Source organism: Stegodyphus dumicola, chromosome 9, assembly GCF_044657685.1.
Source record: "Stegodyphus dumicola isolate Sdum_Otavi_A_Nest chromosome 9, ASM4465768v1".
Lineage (NCBI taxonomy): Eukaryota > Metazoa > Arthropoda > Arachnida > Araneae > Eresidae > Stegodyphus > Stegodyphus dumicola.
In genome coordinates this window covers 44019086-44039894 of record NC_140776.1, presented here as the reverse complement: position 1 = coordinate 44039894, position 20809 = coordinate 44019086, and the positions used below count along the sequence as shown (strand labels likewise).

The 20809-nt window shown below is 31.7% G+C and overlaps 2 protein-coding genes across 3 annotated transcripts in view; both read right to left on the bottom strand.

Moving 5' to 3' along the window:
• The window catches only part of pkaap (A-kinase anchoring protein pkaap), an 81543-nt gene extending 75217 nt beyond the window's left edge, over positions 1-6326 (bottom strand). For both annotated transcript variants that reach the window (XM_035362929.2, XM_035362930.2), the window contains exons 1-2: positions 6005-6326; positions 1757-1906 (exon numbers count right to left, since the gene is read on the bottom strand). In XM_035362929.2, the coding sequence (XP_035218820.1) occupies positions 1757-1906; positions 6005-6029 (175 nt within the window). In that variant the 5' untranslated portion in view covers positions 6030-6326. The remainder of the gene's footprint in view (positions 1-1756; positions 1907-6004) is intronic.
• Positions 6327-16678: 10352 nt separating this feature from the next.
• Positions 16679-17575, bottom strand: LOC118192043 (uncharacterized protein F54H12.2-like). The gene has a single exon (XM_035362928.2). The coding sequence runs from the start codon at positions 17573-17575 to the stop codon at positions 16679-16681; it is 897 nt and encodes a 298-aa protein (XP_035218819.2).
• Positions 17576-20809: the final 3234 nt, after the last annotated feature.

Here is a 20809-nt window from a genome sequence, read left to right as displayed (position 1 = left end):
TATATAGGAATTATTACGTGACGAATGTATTATGCTAATGGCAGTTATCTTAATATAAAGAATAATTATATTATGAATTTTATTAATAATAAAATTATGTAACATGATTATGGATATATGCTGTTAATTATAGTATTTATAATTATTACCTTAAAAACATATTAAATGCGCAACTCCAAATTTTTTTTTTAAATTAATTAAAAATTATTATTAAAATATTAAAAGAATTTTGAAATTCATCTTACCTTGGTTTCATAATACAACTATAAAGATAAATTTATAAAATACATATTTCTCTTGTATATAATAAAGATATTGAATTAAATACAGTCAAAAGTCGTTAATTCGGACACCCATAATCCGGATCTCAAAGCTACAAACTTTCTGCGCATGCGTCGCGTTGACGCATGCGCATAGGTGTTTATGTGTGCGCGTAAGACCTTTACGGCTGCGAATATGCATGTGTGCGTGCGCATAAAACGTTTATGCATGCACGTTTAATGTATAACGGACGGTATAAGCTAAGCTAAAATTATCTAATTAAGTTAATGTTGCAGATTGCGTTGTTCCTTAATCTTCAAATTGGATTCGGCTTATTATTTTTTGCTGACTATTAGAGCAATTTTATAAAAGTAAGCTTGAACTTTCGATTATATCAAATAGAATTTCCAATATATATTTGCTAATACGTAAAGGATCTAAACCGAAAGTATGTTTCGAAATCCGAAATCTGTTTATCAATTTCACACTGCTCGGCGAGGGGAATGCCGCGGCACGCAATGAATTGGAAGTTGATCTGTCAGCACTATCCTTATCTTCAGGGCAGATGTTTTTATTTTATTTGGCTTATAATTCCTTACTAAATGTAGCATTTCATCTCGATGTACTCCGTCTTTGATATGATTTAAAAGAAGTTCCTCGTCATCATAATTCACTTCCGATAGTGAAGAAAGTAACAGAGGTTATTGAAAACGAAAAAATTTCGATTGACAAATTAGTCAGTATTCTTGACACAGCAATTATAGAACTTGAACAGCGGAACTTTGTAACTAAACAAGAAATTATATCTGTTTAATAGAATTAAAGAGGAAGTATTATCACATGAAACGAAGCAACTTAAACAACTTACACTGAAAGAAATGTTTAATAAAGTAAACAAATAAATACTAAGCTTTTTCTTTTTGTAAATTTTGATACCTTTTAGATCATAATTGTTCTTTATTTCATAAATTATGGTTTCATATTTTTAATTTTGTAATTTCTGCAATTTTTTCAATTCTGCATTTTCCATCTTACCAGATTTAAACTGATGATCTATAATCCGGAAAAATTGATAATCCGTAATCGCCAAAGTCCCAATGAGTCCGGATTAACGACTTTTGACTGTACATAAAAGTTGTAAATACATCATTTATTTTGGACATGAAATTAAATTGCAAATTAAAAATAATAAGCTGCAGCGAATAATAAGCTTCAGCGAATGATCAGCTGCAATAAAATGAGCAATGTATTAAATCTGAACTAACCGGGAATCATAACACAACAAAGTATTTTATGAATTCTGGGAGTAACATACTCACAAGTCAATCAGAGAATGTGGCATATAATCATACTATGCTGAAAAATAATGAATACACCTCTGCTCTAATATTTCACCTCATTTATAAACTGCATATTTCCACTCTTATCCATGACAGTTTAATAAATATAAAATATTATATACTTTGTGTCTATTTAACATATTATTTAATCATACCAAATGCCAATGGATATGGTCTGTCATCTAGATCAAAACTTGAAAAGGACCCAGCATTAGAATGCTTGTCAGAATTCTTAGCTTTCTGTAAAGCTTGAGCTCGTCCTTGCCCATAAATTGATATGGAACTAGTCCTTGGCAATGGTGTTTCTGAAAAAAAAAAAAAAAAAAGTACATTTTATACAGTTGTGGTATTTTGTATCAGAGCAAAATGCATAAGATGCAAAGTATCATCTAGATACATTTACATACAAAACCACATTAATATAAAAAATTAATAAATGATGCAAAACATCATCTAGATACATTTACATCAAAAATACATTTTAAACAGTTATGGTATTTTTATTAGAGTAAAATGCAAAATATAATTATAAATCTCTATCGCTAACACTTGAATGGTTTTTCTTACATCTTCTAGAAATAAAATACAATAATATTGTATTAAAAATCTCCTATATAAACTAAAAGTAAACTAAAAAAATTTTTTCAAGACCTTGTGCCTAGAGATTTTTTATAAAATATCAATCATTTACTTTTGTTCTAATTTCTGTTTTATTGTAATATTTTGGATAGGAATACAAATTAGAAAAATACAGCAAAAAAAGGTTACTCTACGTATCCCCCTGAGTATAAGCAAATTTTTTGCTACTTAAGTTTTACAGTCAGCTTACATAAATAAAACTTCAAAATAATTTACAAATAATTAAATCAGAATAAGGAATAACAAAAAATAACAACGGAATTCTTTGAAAAAAAAATTTATTTTTAAATCCTAATATATATTAATTTAATTTCTCAGCAGCAGAATGCGACTTCGAATTTTTTAGAAGCGTCTGGAAGTCTCTCTCCTCTACGTTCAAATCTGGGTGAATGTCAACCTCCTCTATTTTAATATTAACATTGTCACCAGTCTAGTAAAATGACATCATTTTCAGCTCCATCTATGACACTCTGAATGCAACATTTTCTTAACAATCAGATGATCATTTCTGGCTTATTTTCTGAATTAATAACTCCAGTTATTTGACAATGGCAGTTTGCTTATATGAGAGGTCTAGTTAAAATGGATAGGTACAGGTAGAGATAGAGGCTAGACCGACACCTCTAACATTACCATACATGATTGAGGTATTCGTACCACCTTCCAGGTGGTACGAGGGTCTCCCATAATCCGGAATGAACTATAATCCGGACCTCAAAGCTACAAAATTTCTGCGCATGCGCGTAAGACCTTTACAGCTGTGCATATGCCTGTGCACATGAGCACAATACGTTTACTCATGCGCGTTTAATGTATAACGGACGGTATAAGCTAAAATTATCTAATTATCTATTTCAGTTAATGTTGCAGATTACGTTGTTCCTTAAATCTTTGAATTGGATCCGACTTATTATTTCTTGCAGAATTTTAGAGCAATTTGATAAAAGTAAGCTTGAACTTTCGATTATGTCAAATAGAATTTCCGATGCTGGAGCTGCCAAAGGATCTACAAAGCGAAAGCATGTTTCGATGTCCATCAAACAAAAAGTGGAATTGTTGCCAAAAATGAATAAAGGCATATCCTTTGTTTCTCTAACCATTCCGAAATATGTTTATCAATTTCACGCTGCTCGGCCGGGGAGGGAGACGATGCGGCGCACAATGAACTGGAGGTTGATCTGTCAGCACTATCCTTATCTTCAGAGCAGATTTTTTTATTTTATTCGGCTTACAATTCCTTACTAAATGTAGTACTTCATCTCGATGTACTCCGTTTTGGATTGACTTAAATCAAATTCCTCGTCATTATAAATATCACAAATACACATCAAATAGTTTTCTGGTTGCAATTTTCTAATTTCGACTATGCGTAATGTATGCTTTATGCATGCGAGCGTTGAAAGAAATGTTTAATAAAGTAAATAAATAAATATTAAGCTTTTTTTTTTGGTAAATTTTGATACCCTTCAGATCATAATTGCTCTTTATTTCATAAATTATGGTTTCATATTTTTAATTTTATAATTTCTGCATGCCATCTTGCCAGATTTAAACTGATGATCTATAATCCGGAATAACCGATAATCCGGAATCGAAGTCCCGACGAGTACGGATTAAAGACTTTTGACTGTATTCAAATTATTGTTTTTACAAATATTTTTATAGTTACCACTAGTTAATAATAAATATATTTTTGTATATTTATAGACAAGTATATGAATGCATATAATAAAATACATTTTTTTGAATTATTGGTCTGCTTTCATAACTAAATTATAATTCTTGTTTCATTCCATTTGTCCTGCTTTGTCTCAATGAAAATGTGGTCACTTTAGACTAGCATCCCTGTGGTGATGATGTTCTTCACCCGAATGCTGTAACTATTCCTGACCGCTAACCTGCACCTCATTGATTCAAGATTGTACACAGATATTTTTTGAAAAAAATATTTGATTTTTGATGGACTGAAGAAATACGAGTTAAAACTGAAACCTGCTAAATGTGTTTTGGGAAAGTCGTCAGTATCATTTCTTGGTTGTTCAATTACGCCTTGTGGTAGTTGAACAACCAAGGTTTCCTTTTTTTCGGCCTCTTTCTGAAAAAAATTTCAATAATTTCTAACTTACCTAAACCTGTAACAATGACCAAACTAAAGAGATTTTTGGCAATGATGAATTTTGATCGACGATTTTTTCCTAAGGCCACAACTACCCAAGCAACACTTTATTATCTTTTGAAGATTCTAGAAAAAACAATAAACCTCCTACTCTCTAGACAGCAGAAACAACTATGGCCTTTGAAAAAAGTAAAACTAACCTAAATGCAGTGCACTTGGTTCCCATGCCCCTGGTTTAGCAGTTGTCATTAATGGTTGACACCTCAGACATGGCTATTGGAGCTGTTTTGCATTCACTATGTTATAAACATCTTCAACCACTATTTTTTTTTTTTTTTTTATCCTCATAATTTCAACTCATTATTTTCATCAAAGATGCAAAATTATCTTTAATCAGTAAATGTTAACTTTTTTAGACAGATTTCTTATTTCTCATAGAATTTTTAGAAAGAAAATTTGAAGTCTTCCACCCTCTGTAGAACTATTTCTGTGTCACCCATCCAATGTTTTGTTTTGCTGCAATAGGAGCCCTAAGCATTCATATATTTTAATTTTTATAATGAACTTTATATACAATAGAACAGCTTAATGGTCTTTGAAATTTACTATCATTTTGAATTCTGTGAGGTTTTTGAATATTGTTTGATTATACAGAAAAACTATTAAATGATTCCCATTAATCATTTTATTGTTTCATTATATAGAAACTATGAAATGCTTCACATTAATCATTTCAGTAATTTTTTTAACAGATTTCTCCTTTCCTAGTCACAAAAAAGGAATCTGTGAATGTCTCATAACATATGCCTTCATGATGTAACCTTGATAACAGCATATAAATAGAAAACATTCTTTGAAAATTTCATTGAAAAACTGAAAATTTTTTAGATGACATTTATTACTCTGACAGAAAACACACCATAAATTTAAATACTGTGTTTATTGTAGATGATTTTGTTTGATCTCAGTTGTCTGTGAAGACTTTTATAACATAATTTTTGCACTTTAAAAAAAATATATACGAGTTTTTAAGTCGTATATTTTTTTTAAAAGTGTAATATTTTCTTCTGGGGAAAATATGTTTAGAATAAAAGGAAGACTCGATAAACGCACACTTCAAAATCTTTGCCAAATCCCGTGTGTACCGTATCCTAGGTTTAAGCCAAACAAGTTTTATAATATCAATTTTAAGCAATGAAAGTTTTCCAAATTATTTTCAAAAATGACTTTGAAGTATATGTTACGTTTCTGTATTCGTTCTGATTGTATTTGTAGACTTTACTTGTAGACTGTATTTGTTCTTACAACCGCTTGCTTTTAATTACCACAGGAACTTTTTTTTAAAAATATTACCACAACTATAAGACTGTAATGTTTTGTCTGGGTATAAGAAGAGAAACTGTAATATGGATTAATCTATTAAAAGTCGTTTAAAAAATTAGTAAATGAGCCTTCTAATTCACACATAAAACGAACAACCATTACTGTGAACACATCTTATTTTCATTAAATTTTTCGGTATATGTAAATGAAGTAATGACAATAAGCTTTAAAAATTTTTATATTCATGGAATTAGAGGAAAACAGGGGAACATCTCCCTTATTTTAAATATAATTAAACGTGTACTCACACACAGAATAAACTTACCTGCTTTTCGACGAAATAACGGCATCGTAATGTAGTTCTATGAATTCTCATTGCATACTTTGCATGTGAATCGAAATCGAGAATAATTTTAATGATCTCCGCAGTATATTCCAAAATTTTAAATTGGCTAACCGTTGAGCTACGAAAAGAGCACTACAATAAGAGTTTTCATAACCGAAAAAGGCAACTGACATACACTGATTAAAATTATATTGTCATTTTACTTCAAGTTGTGAATTCAAACAAAAAATCGGCACTTCACTGTATGTTGATATTCGAAATCCAACGTTAGTAGGCCTTAAAAAATATTTACTTTTAATAAAGGAAATTAGATGTTTTATTGCTGCTGATAGCAAACTTCTTTCGAAGTTAGGCGAGAGTAATATATCATAATTAACCGCAAGTATTTGTCATAATTTCCAGTAAATACGGAGTCCTTGTCTAAGGAGTCCGTCATTATTTCGATTCATTTAATTCTCTCCCTTGAATAAATTAATAATCCAGAACATTGCTATGGAATATGAATAGTCTAAAATTAATATTTTGCGCGTTTATAACATCCAGCCTCTGGATTAACGCACTAGAATCGGAAACCAATAAAAGCTGCATTCAGTTCAGTATATAAATTAAAAATGCGTTTCTTCTCTCTTGTATCTTTTAAATAGTTCAATTTGCGAATTTGTGAATTTGTCAATTTTGTGAAGATACTTGTATTTATGGCAGATTGAATTAGTTTTAAATATAAGCTGTAAGGCCTTAGTCTGGACATTGTCGAAACGGAACAAGAGAAACAGTGATTGTTCGATAATCAGCAAGTCTCAAGATATCGTTTTCAATCCTTTCACAAATCGGAAGATTAGACATTTTTTTTCGGCAGCTGCTATTTAACTTTTACACACACACAGAGATCGTATTTTTTTCTCGACTGTCAAGATGTAAAACATCTTTTTACTCGACTTCTGATAAGGATCGGGTGGGGGGAGAAAGAGTAGGGTGAAAGGAGTGCGGGAGGCGGAAAAAAGAGAGTGAGGTCCGCTCTAGCGGCGGCGAAAAAAGGGGGGTGGCAAGTTCAGTGTCGTTATAAGATGTAGCTGCGGGTGGTAAACTGCAGAGTTAGTTTAGCGTGAATGAGTCAATTAAGGTTGTGATTCTTATGTGGGTAACGATGATTTTCTCTGGGATGCGGGGAGTGTCTGAGAGTGCTAATAAGGCTATTACTGTGGGTTTGTACTGAATAAAAGAAGTTGACCGCTAATCGTTTAATATACTCTTGAATAAGTTCGATTCGAAGGTCTCTGTGAATATAGATGTTTTGAATATACCAAGGAGCATTGATAATTTCTCGTACAATTTTATTTTATAGAATTTGTAATTTTTTAATATTGGTTTTAGCTGCATGTCCCCAGATCGGTGCTGCATAAAGGAGGGCTGGGCGCAGTATGGAGCGATGAAGAATTAATTTGTTTGTAGTAGATAAGTTGCTTTTTCTACCAAGAAGAGGTCGCATAGTAGCTGTGGTGATTTTAAATTTTTGTACTACGGACCGGAAGTGGGTTCTGAAGGTAAGTTTTTGTCAAGGATGACACAAAGGTATTTGGTTTCATTAATCCAGTCTATTTCTTCGTCAAATATTTCAGGGGGTGGAGGATAGTATTTCATGTTTCCTTTACGGAAAATTATTGCCTTAGTTTTATCAGTGTTAGTTTTAATCCTCCAAAGGGTAAGCCATTTTTCCAGTTTTGTGAGATAGCTTTGGAGTTGGTTTCTTACGGCGATAATTGTGCAGGCTTTAGTAAGTATGGCGCTGTCAACGGCAAAGAGTGCAAGATGAACAGAAGGGTCTTTTAGGGATGTCTTGTGTATAAATATTAAAAAGGTACGGGGAAAGTGCCGACCCCTGTGGGACACCAGCATTGATTACTCTGGTGGTAGAGTAAGCAGTACCGATTTTGATTTTGAATGCTCTGTTGCTGAGAAAAGAGGCTATTAAGCGAATAAAATGATCTGGAAAATTGAGAGTGATTAGTTTGTAAATAGGGCCTCCATGCCATACCCTGTCAAAAGCTTTCGCGATATTGACTTGGCCGATGCTATTCGCACCGACATTAATCACGCATGCGCATTGAGTTGTCGGATCCGTCATTTGAACCCAATCGAAAAGAACGGATTCTACGTACGTGAACTGTTTAAGTGTTGTACTGAATCTTTTTTTTTAAAGGGGGGGGGTTACTACCTTAGCGTAGTTTATCATTTTTAAAGCGTAGGCGACTTTGAAAAGTTTAGAAAGGAAAATGGATTCCTTTTCTTATATATATTAAAAGAAGGAACACATTTCCTTTTGTTAAAGTATATATAAAAAATCTGATGTGTACACCACATGACTTCCTTATACGGAATATTAAATTATACGCATTTTTTCTTGCATTTTATTTAAACTTATTAGATTGAATTAAACCTACTTCGCCGACAGCGCATAAACCACAATAGAATAAATGCATTCTTTAAAATCCACTTTGTTTACCCGGCTCTTTGTTACCATACCACTTTGTTACCATAGCGACACTCTGGCGCTAGGTTTCCTTAACAGTATTATATTTCATTCTTACTATAACTCAGAATGCACAAAATGTATATCATTTAAAGAATTATCTAATCGTTGCCACATGTTCTATTCAAATACTATAATAAAGCTAGAACTATGTATAAAAGAAATTAAGCAAACAAAACAAAAAAGAAACAGTTTTTCACAGACGATTGAGTATTTCTCATTTAATTAATTCAGTTCTCACTTCGCGAGGAGGAGGAAATACATAAAAACTCAAAATATCTATATTAAAAATTACGAAGTAAATCTCAAACGCTTATTTCCTCGAAAAAATTCCAGAAAGAATTAAGCAGGATTTAATTCGCAATAATAAATGAAGGCGTTATGTTTGTTGTTGTGAAGCTAAGTTTCTCAAGATTGGCAACAAATGCACTAGTCTCGTGTTTCAAATGTAAACATGAATGGCCGCCATTAAAAACAGGCTTAGCGGCAATTAAACAACTTTAAATTTGCTGATAATTCTAAAAATATTGCACACAGATTTACTAAAGGCATAAAATCCTTGACCGGAAGATAAAAACAACATAATTCAATCATTTTTAAAGCAAAAAATGTACAATTTACAAACATATAAGAGTAAAGAAACTGAGATCACTGAGCCGGGTAATAAAGTGGATATATATATATAAATATATTTATATACGTTTGGTGCGGCCAGTAGTATATATCTGATTGACTCTGGATAGAATTTTACTCTCTTTAGTGGCGATGGTGGCGATCGCCTCTTTAGTGGCTATGGTGGCGATAATGGTTTTACTCTCTTTAGTGGCTATGGTGGCGATGGTGGTTTTACTCTCTTTAGTGGCTATGGTGGCGATGGTGGTTATGGAGTCGATGGTGTGTAAGGAAACTTGATGTTGTGGAGTTGTTGTCGGAGCTGAGTTAAAATATGTAATAATTTCAGATTATTATGATTTTGAAATGTTTAGTCATGTCATATATTTTTTTTCTGTGATTCCTACTTTTCTGAAACGAAAGATATGCTTTTTATGATGGGAGAAGTAAAAAAAAAATTTTTTTAAGTATGTAAAACGGTTGTATTGTTAGTACATATGAGTTTTGAACGGAAACAAACATCAGGGGGGTGGAGATGTCGAAGGTGTGTTAGGAATCGGAGGATATGTAGATGTGTGTTGGGGAGTTGTTGTCGGAGATGAGTTAAAATATGTAATAATTTTCAGATTATTATGATTTTGAAATGTTTAGTCATGTCATATATATTTTTTTCTGTGATTCCTACTTTTCTGAAACGAAAGATATGCTTTTATGATGTTTTGGTGTATATACATTGTTTTAATTCGGTATCGAGTTGACACGTTTATATATATAATGATGAGACGCTATGTGATAATAATTATTCGCTTCCCTTGGAAAAAGGAAGGAGGAAAAATCCATTTTAGAACTAGAGGAAAAAAAATGAGAACACACGTCCGAACGAATTTAGATTACAGGATGTTTTTTGTTAAAAGGATGACAACTAGATTGGTGTGGTTCTTTATTAAGTCTATATGAGTATAATGACAGAATGATATATGGTATTTTTTTTACTTTCGGAAAAGAACAGAAAACGTTTTTAAAAGGAGGAAGGAAAAAGATTTAAAAAAGAATGAGAGAAAAAAAAACTCGAGAGAATTTAGATTACAGGAAGGAACAGTTCTTAATTTGTGATTGACATATGACATGATTTATTTTACTTATGGAAAAAGAGTAAAAAAAAAACTTTAAAAATAATAAAAAAGGAGGACGCACGTTTTTTTTTCCTAGAGAAATTAAAGATTGCAGGGGAGCGCACACGTTATCAAAACAGATGAGTATTCCGAGGACGGGAAACATAAAAAGATGTGGAAACGAGGGTTGTTTTTTTCCCTTCTTCCTTCTTTGAATGTGCCATCGAAGCTGCATAGAGGAAACGCGAATGGAGGTCGCAAAGAGGGAGAGGGGAAACCTCAAGTATGGAAAACGAAAGCAGTTAGTTTTAGCGCGGAGGTCAATCTATTGGGTCGAATGCGAAAAAAAAAATGTGGGTCACTGAATAAAGTTTAGCAACTCCTTTTTCTTGGTAATAGAAATAATATTGAGGGGAGAAAAAAGTAAGCATATAAATGTACTGGAGAGGCGATGAGGGAAATTAGGACACGAATAGCGTATTTAAAGAGAAAAATTCGCAATGAAAAACATATTCCTCCACTCGTTTGATTTGCAGTTCCTGACAGAATGGAAAGTTCAGCTTCGACGAGCAATGGTAAGACATTTTTTTATTTTTATGCTTTGCGCTATGTTTTTCAAAAAAACTATTTTTTTCTGCTCCCTAGAATTTCGTTCATAGTATGTGTAGTTTTAAATTATTTTTTTAGACTGCAAAGTGAAAAGACACATTAACTTGCTTGACGACGAAGATGTGGAATTGAATAATCCCCACCGTAAAAAAGCAAAGAGCTTCGATTTAGATTTAGCAAGCGAAGAGAAAAAACCCTCTTCCCATTGTACTCAATACATCTTGGTCGTAATCTTGTCATGGAACTCAAGGAGTTCCGTGGATCTCATTACATCGGCTTATCCAGACAGACCTCCAATAACGACATCAAAAATCGGTTTAACATCCCCCTTGAAATGTTGGATACCTTGAAACAGGCCTGCGAGCACATGATCAATCACATTAAACGCAATCGAGTGGTTTAAAAAAACGCTTGTTTTTTTTAATTTAATTGTATTATTTTTATTTTTATTTTTTTTTCATTTTTCTTTTTTTGAAATCAGTGTGTTATTATGTATAAATGAATGTGTTATATATTTAACATTGACTACTTTTTTTTTAATTGTGTAGCATTTGTAAAGTACATTTTGTTTAAAATTATTCAAAAAAAAATGAATATATCAATTTGAAGTAATTTAAGAAAATCATATGAGGTTGTTTTGTTCAGCACAACCTTTTTTTTTTGTAACAATCCAAAATAATAGTTTCTAAAATCAGTATGCTAAATTTTAATGTGCACAGAAATGCCCATCGCGGCTTTGTGCGTTCGTATAGAGCTATTTGCAACAATTACAGAGATCCTCATCTACTATATCAGGACAGTCGACAAATAATTTTTTCATTAATAAGTAGTAGTAATATTCTTAGGTTAAGAATACTTATATGCTTAAGCATATTATTTAAGAAAGGCGATGGAGACGAAGAAACAGAAAAAAGTTTCTATTTTTGCTCCAAATGTGAACGAATCCTAACACGAGGACAGATATTGATAGCGATTGACAATGCATTTCGAAAAATATTTCTAGGCATTGATAACTTTATTAGAAACGGTAGTGGATGGACAATAAAGCGTCTGAACTATATCGACATTCAAGTAGGCAATTTAAAGAAATAAGAGGCGGATGTAAACACATAGAATTGCCAGCAAAAATTAGAAACAAAAAAGCGGTTTTAAACATTAATTGTTATGATAATAAATGCTTTTTGTATTCTGTTATCGCAAAACTATATCCAAGGAAACAGAATAAAAACACGTTAAATTATTATAAAAAATATTTGAGATGTCTTAAAATTAGCGGGATAAAATTTCCGATTTCCTTAAGTGGAATTCAAAAATTTGAAAAGTTAAATGATTTAAAAATTAATGTATTTGCGTTTGAAGAAAATGAAATCTTTCCTTTAAGTATAAGCAAACAAAAAATATCGACTTAATGAAAGAAATTGATTTACTTTTTTTTTTGAAAATCATTTTTTTTAATCACAAACTTAAATAGATTATTAAATGTTCGTAAAGGTATTCATCACTATTGTAAAAACTGTTTGTTAGGGTTTCAGCGAAAATGCAGTTTAGAAACCCACATAAAATTGTGCGAAGGCAAAGAACCTCAGAAAGTAAGCATCCCTCAAAATTTAGTAGTTAAATTCACTGACTTGTCTAAACAATTATATCTTCCTTTTTGCATTTTTGCGGATTTCGAGTCTCTCACTAGAAAAGTTTCTTCAGCTTTTCCGTCTGAGTTTCATAGTTTTTCAGTAGCAGTAGAACACCACGAACCTATCAGCTATGCAATTCTTGTCACAAACATTAACGATGAAATAATATTTACGGAATACTACTCCGGAAATAATGTCATTAATAACTTTCTAAGAACTTTGAAATACCTATCACATAAATTGTTACAGAAAATGAAAAGGATTCTACCGATGTTGGAAAGCTCTGAAACTTATGACAGAAACTGTTGTCACATATGTCAAAAGCAATTTTTACCAAACGAGATACGCGTTCGAGATCACTGCCACTGGAGCGATGGACATATACGCGGATTAGCACACCAGACATGCAATCTAAATTATAGATCTACATATTTTATTCCAGTGGTAATACATAATGCGCGTAATTACGATTCCCATTTAATTTTACGAAATATGCCGAAAGATGTTTTCAAATGCATTAATATCACACCAGTAAATTTGGAAAAATTTACTATGTTTACTCTAGACGAAATCAAATTTTTGGATTCTTATCAATTTTTAGACGCTTCGCTAGATACATTAGTTGAGAACTTAAAAAAGTCCGAACACCAATTCGAGATTTTTAATAGTTTTTTCAAAGATGAAACAAACAGATTTTTACTGCTGAGGAAAGGAGTATTCCCATACAGTTATCTGGATTCAGAAGCGGTTTTAAAGGAAACCTGCGTACCAGATAAAAGTGCTTTTTTTTAATATTTTAACATATAACCATATAACAGATGATGAATATGAACATGCACAACTCGTGTACAAAACATTTCACTGTGAAACAATAGGAGATTATTTAGAGCTTTATCAAAATGTTGATACTGTTCTACTAGCCGAAATATTTTCGGCCTTTCGCCGAATGTCCATGACGTACTATAATTTGGATCCCCTCCATTTCGTGACAGGAGCGGATCTCACATGGAATGCGGGATTGAAATATACAAAAGTAGAATTACAGCTATTCAGCAATGCCAACGATTACATGTGGATAGAATCACAAATGCGTGGGGGGATTTGTTTATTAGGCAAGCGACATGTAGTGGCTAATAATCCGTATACTTCAGATTATGACCCATACAAACCCCATAATTATATTTTAGCACTTGATGCTAACAATTTGTATGGATATGTCATGAGTCAGTCGCTACCATATGGACATTTCACATGGTTGACGACTGACCAAGTACGACATTTCGATATTTTGAACATCGATCCTAATTCAAGCGTTGGATATATTTTAGAGGTAGATCTCCTATATCCACCTGAATTGCATGATATCCACAATGATTTTCCGTTGGCCCCAGAACATTTAACAATAACATATGACATGTTGTCTCCATATGCGAAAAAGATGTGCGACAAATTAAACATGAAAAGTGTTTTACCCTACAAAAAATTGACACCGAATTTTTTCGAAAAGAAAAATTATATATGTCATTATTTAAACTTAAAATTTTATCTTGAACAAGGACTTGTTCTACAAAAGATACATAAGATTTTGGCTTTTTCCCAATGCAAATGGTTAGAAAGCTATATAGCTTTTAATAACGATAAAAGAACGGCATCCGAAAATGATTTTGAAAAATCTTTCTTTAAAAAAATGAATAATAGTTTTTATGGCAAAACATGTCAAAACGTAAGAAAGCGTGTTAATGTTAAAGCGGCCTTAAATGAAATTCAGAGCAAAAAATACTTGCAAAGTCCCTTACTGGATTATTTTGAAGTGATAAATGAAAATTTATCATTATATAAAATGAAAAAACAAAATTTGTGTTTAGATAAACCAATTTATGTGGGTTTCACTGTGTTAGAATTGTCGAAATTGCATATGTATAATTTATATTATAAGTATTTTAAGAGCGTGTACAATGATAAATGCGAATTGATTTATACTGATACTGACTCATTATATATGAATATTGAAACTCACGATATTTTTAATGACATGAAAAAGTATTTCAATGAAATTTTAGATTGTAGTAATTTCGAAAAACATCATTTAATGTACAGTATAAATAATAAAGGCAAATTAGGGTTTTTGAAAAATGAAAACAATTTACCCATCAAAGAATTTGTGGGGTTAAAGTGCAAAATGTATGCATTCTCTTTCGGAAATACATGTAAAAAAAAGTTAAAAGGAATTAAAAAAGCTAGTGTCGCAGATCTGACCACTGAGTCATATAAAAAGATTTTGTACGATGAAACATTAATGAGACAGTATCAATATACAATTACTTCCAAAAAGCATGATATATGCACTGTTCTTCAAAACAAAGTAGGATTGTCGCCATTTTACGACAAGAAGTTCTTAAAAGCAGACGGCATAAATGCCAATTGCTATGGTCATCATAAAAATCTGCTTTTAGAAGATGAATGTATAGAAAACACTTTTTAATATGTAATTATTTTTATATAAACAGCAGTCATTTCAAGAAAATTGAAAAAAACTGTTTCATGTATTTTTTTTCCTCTACTTAGAATATAAAAAACAACGAAATGTTGTTCCACGTCGATTATTCGACCCCGAATTTCTTACATCATGTAAAAGAAAGAATCTCACTACGAAAGAACTAATCAATATATTTGCCAATGGATTTTATCCACTCCAGTGAAAAACAGGCTACACACAATATGTTTTTTTTAATAATTTTTTTGTATGTATATTTTTGAATGCTATGTTTTTTCATGTTATTTTATGTTATTCATATTCTGTTATTATGTATTTTGATTTGTATAGTTACTTTTTTCATGTAAACTAGTTTTACGATTAAAAATAAATAAATAAATAAAAATAAAAAAAAATGGCAAGCCCCTCAAGGGCTTGCATATTCACGATGAAGAGCAATCTGTCGAAATATATATCAGATGCTTTTTAACGTGAGTATGCCAGACAGAGGGAAAAAGATATGGTATGAAACTTACAGTATAATTTGTATATTTTTAAAAAATATCTAGTCTGTGTGATTATAAAATAAGAGTGAGTAAAAAACATGTTTTGTTAAATATACTTTTTTTTATTTATTGCAGAAAAAAAGAGATTACATAGTTTTTTTTTAACATAATAATTGTTTACAAATGAAGTTCCCGAATAACTTCGTCGTCGGGAAGGATGATGAAGTATCCAATCTTCTTTTTAGTGCAAGTAACTGTATCTGGAACATCTTCACCGCCGCGTATATTTTGTTTCCCCATCATCACACAGTCAAATAAATTGTTAAACAAATTTATTGATGAGTCATGCAATAACATTTTATCGCAGGAGAGTTGTAGTAGTAAATATCCATATTCATTTGCTTTCGAATGAGCATGAATGTGATTCATCACTTCCGAATTGTTCAAAATTTTAAAATAGCATCGTTTTCCAATCATTTCATTTTCAATTGAATTCCTGATACAGCTAGTAATATCTTTAAATAAAACATTATGCACATAATAATATTCTGTGCCATTGGAATCAAACAACAGATATCCGTAACGTTCCATGTTTCATCGATGAACTAATGTTTGATGGCTTTGCTCATATATATAAGCGCAGTACAACGTTGATTTCCCCAATGAAATGTGTGGTGGCAACATCTATTCAGTTTAAAATTTTTCTTCACGAATAGTTTGATAAATTTTTCATTTCTTTTTGTATTTCTTTTGTTAAGATCCTTTAATGTCAAATTTCTTGAATACTGAATAATAAAAAATAATTTCTTGAATAATAAAAAATAAAGCGTAAAGTAACCGCACGAGGAAGAAAAATTATTCTGAAAGCAAAACTTGTTATAAAATACTTTTTGAGAATTTTGATTCAAAAATCGCAGGATGTTTTTATTTGATGGAGGTAATCCATAGCTGTCGAAATAATACGCTTCATCGTTTCTAAAATAAATAGCAACCCAGTGACTGCCCGGTAGATTTTGAGGATCTAAATTCACTATAAAGCTTCTAAATTGATTTTTTACTTTAGGTAAAATATCCGATGCATATACTCCGCCAAAATGTTCCTTGATTTTTAAATCACTACAAGCTAATCTACACAAACTTATCGTATTCATTTCTCCTTTCGCCACAAGATATTTTTTTTTTTTTAGTAATCCGTAAATACACTTCGAGATTTATCAATCTCTATGACATTACGATATTCTGCAAATGCCAATAAAGTGACTGTCTCTGGTAAACTATGGGAAAACTTTATATCGATTCCGATATTTCCATTTTTATTCACGCTTGTATGTGATTCACTTGCTGCATAATCAGGAGTCAAATCAAAAACATAAAGCGTATATCCATTTTTATATTCCTCATAATTAATGTTAATATTCTGAAAATTATGGTAACGGTTTAAATCAGTAAAAAGATTCATATAACATGTTGCATAACAATCCTGTTGAAAATCAGGTTGGAGAGGCTTAGAAGGAATCATTTGACTCCCATTTAATATACAAAGATAATTTAAATTATAATGAGAAAATTGAAAAGGATTTTTTGAAACATTCCCGTTATATGCTTCATTTGATAAAAAACCTAAAATGATGCGCGTTGGTAGCTGCCCAATAAATGCATTCGCTATTGTTGTCGATTGTAGTCCATATGATAGAGCAAAGGTCTTAACTTCTATTCGACGTATTGGCATTTTAATCACGCCACTTTCTAACGCTTTTTCATGCGCCAGAAAAACGGAAGGTGAGACGTTTACCTTACGAACGTATAATTTTGCAGAATGAATCACAGTTTTAAATTCGTCGTCTTTGGACATCAAAGAAAAAATGTCTTTGTTTTGTTCTAATTTGATGCGCACATTAACACCATTAATCAGTAGCTTCGGTTGAGTAGCTAAATCAAAATGAAGAGGTCCTATTAAATCCATTAAATTGCTTTTAGCACAAATTTCGTATCGCTTCTTGTATCCTGAGTTGGTTGAATTTTTGCCAAATACATTATGTTGTGATGCCGTATCTTTATAAAACAATGAGGATGTTAACATATTCTCTTGGCTAGATTTAGAAGAAAATAAAAGACTTTCGAGGATTGAACGATATGCGTAATTTCCCTGTGAAGAAATTTGTCTATCATTGAGGTAAACACTGCACTCGGAAAACATAGTGTTTAGGAAATAATTGATCGGAGCAACATCATCTGTTTCCGTTAAATCGTGTCCGTTTTTTTTTCACAATCTTTGCCTGTATATGTATAAGAGTATGTGCCAAATCTAGATAATGCTCTCCATTTCCACTTATATAAAACTCTATCGGAGTTTTATCATTCAGCGAGGCCACAGGATGCATTTCTAAAAATGAGGATTCTTCAATGGCAAGTTGTGTTGGTGAAGATGTAAAAAGATCCAGTTCACTTTTTAAGCACATGGATTCCATCGTGAAAAATATCTTTATGCTGTGTTTTTCGACGTTTTGTTTTAGTAGACTGAGTAGATTTTTTGTTTCGCTTTCTTTTTATACCCTTTCCATGTTCTAATTTGTTAAAAATATCATCTTTTATTTTTTTTTGTTGTCTCACGTAATCTAGAGCGCGCCGAGTCTTTTAGAGAAGCACCAGATGCGACGTCTGAAAGGACATTTTTTCCAGTTTGTAGCAAATGCCTGCCTAAATAGCGTGAAGCTTTTAATGCCAATGGAGTAATATATCGCCTCAAATCTCCAAAAATTCCATAACCTCGTTGATGTGCTATACCTTGAAAGTAGGGACCTCCTCCACCAACCTGGGAACAGTAATAAAATTCGCACTCTTTTGCGCTCAAATGCATGTTGTTTCGTTTCGGAAACAAAGAATGACAAAATTGTGTTCAAACTATTTAATTTATAGAGTGTTTCGTTTTTTAAAGGACAACACTACAAACGTTTTTCCACCAGTAAATATTATATTATTACCACTACTTGTTTTTAATTCAATTTCAATTGTGTCAACAAAATTCTTTCTGATCGGGAAATAAAGCGGTTTATGATAGTGTTTTACTACTTGTTCTTCCTTTTCATTCATATATGGTATAACTCGAAGAAGAGGTAAGTAAGAATCTCCAACATGATGTGGATGTATTAAATCTGTGTAAACAAATATTTCAGTTATTCCAGCATCCAACTCTAGTGGATAATTACTGATATAATTTCCAGCCTTAAAATGCAAGACATTAAATCCTAACATGTCTGCCAGACCTTTTCCGAAATTTACTTCATGTTCGGAAGGAACGTTTAAAGCAACCTTTTGGTTCGGTAGCTGTTGCAATCGAATGTATTTAAATTCTTCGAATAATTTTAATGCATTTTTATACATTCCCACATTCACTGATAGATGTTCAGTTTGCATTTCTGTCCTTTTTGTTTGATGATATTCTTTTATAATTAACTTCATTTGTTCTCTCTCTGCTATTAAAATCAACGGGTTGCAAGCGAATCGTTGAGTTCCTTTTATGACTGTATCATGATTCAAATTTAGGTTTTGCATTAGTGAATTAGCGTTGCTTTTTTTCAATACCAATTCGACATAATCTGAAAGTTTAATTTCCACTTCTTTTTTTATTGGTTCATATGAAAACTTAACATAATTCTGAAGCCCCAATAATTCGATATTTTCATTTATGATGCTGTAAGCGTCTTTTTCATTAGTTACACCACGCTTGATAGGTGTTGCTGGTATTATATGCGAAATTATATTTTTAGGATTTTTATTTATGATTGTAAATGTTTGTTGCATTTGTCTCTGAACTGTTGGTCTAAACCTGAAAGTTTGATTCTTTTTTATAATTATATCTTTAAACGGCAAATTCAACATATAAAGTATTATGGGAGCTTGTTTTGTTGTAATATGGACTTGAAATCCTTCTTTGACTTCGATTGTAATCCGATTTTTTCTGTCTCCATCGGAAGCAAATCTTACATTCGAGTTCACACTATGTGTCTTTTCAGTTTCTCCATTCACTTTTAACAAAAAATTCTCAAGACTATCTTTTGATTCACACATTAAAGATATGTCATATTGTATATTTTCCATTACTATGCTTTCCTCTTTTCAAAAGAAACAGAATATTTGTTGTTATGATCACCAATGTTAAACCAATTTCGCGGAATGAATATCTCAGAAAGTCCTACAACATAATTATTATCATTAAAAATAAGAGGTTTGCAGAGTTTGGTACGATATGAAGATTGAGTGTTTTGTGGGAAATATTTTATACTGGAATTGCTTGGTAAGGTAACATAAAAATCAGTTACTGCTTCATCCATGATGCTTTTACCCAAGAATTAAAACGATGATCAAATCCTTTCCACTTCACATAGAATTCTTTGTTATCTCCTGTTCCTTTCGTTTTTAGAATCTTTTCTATTCGCCAAAAATCACTTGATCGCTTGTTCACTTTCTGAAGCTCTTCCTCATAGAACCTTCCTTTTGAAATTTCTTCTTTCAAATCTTTCAACACATATGTAGGAGGATTCGAAGGATATCGTTTAACTATGGTAAATATTTCATCAGTCCAATTAGGTAAATATCCACGACGAAATGTCTTCTTTGCTTTCGAAATTCTCATTTGATCACCAATATTGAACTTATATTCTGACTCTATTTGAAAATTGTATAATTTTTTTAAAATTTCAGGTTCCAGTTCAGACGTGACTGTAGCAGGAGCAAAGCCGGTACTGCGATGCACACTTTCATTATAACTTTTTAAAACAGATTTTAAGATGTCTAAATATTTATAGGAATTTCGATGTGTAAATATGCGATATAATTTAGATTTTAGAGTACGATTAAATCTTTCTACAACACTGGCTTTATGCTCACTATATGAGGAATAATGGTGTATCTTATTCTTTTTGAGTAGTGCTTGTACTTTTTTATTATAGAATTCTTTCCCTTCGTCAGTTTGCAAGTTTACTATTGTCTTTAATTGCTTAAATAATTTTTTAAAAGCTTCAACGAGTGCATCAGCATTTTTAGATTTTATTGGTATCGCATAGCCATATTTTGAGAAAACATCTATCGCAGTTAAAAGATATTTTACACCTTTATTGTATCTAGATACTTTTGACATGTCGACTAAATCACATTGGATCAGTTCACCAATTCCAAAAGATAAAACTTTTCTTCTCTTAAACTTGTATCTTATCGGTTTATGGAGTGTATAAGTGTCTTGTGTCATTAACCATTCTTTAGTCTTTTTTATGGGAATGCCACTCGTTTTTGAAAGACGTAATACACCCCCAAATGC

Bases quoted from the DNA above. Each gene is read 5' to 3' on its own strand.
- LOC118192043 (XM_035362928.2), bottom strand. From the start codon at position 17,575: ATGTTAACATCCTCATTGTTTTATAAAGATACGGCATCACAACATAAT.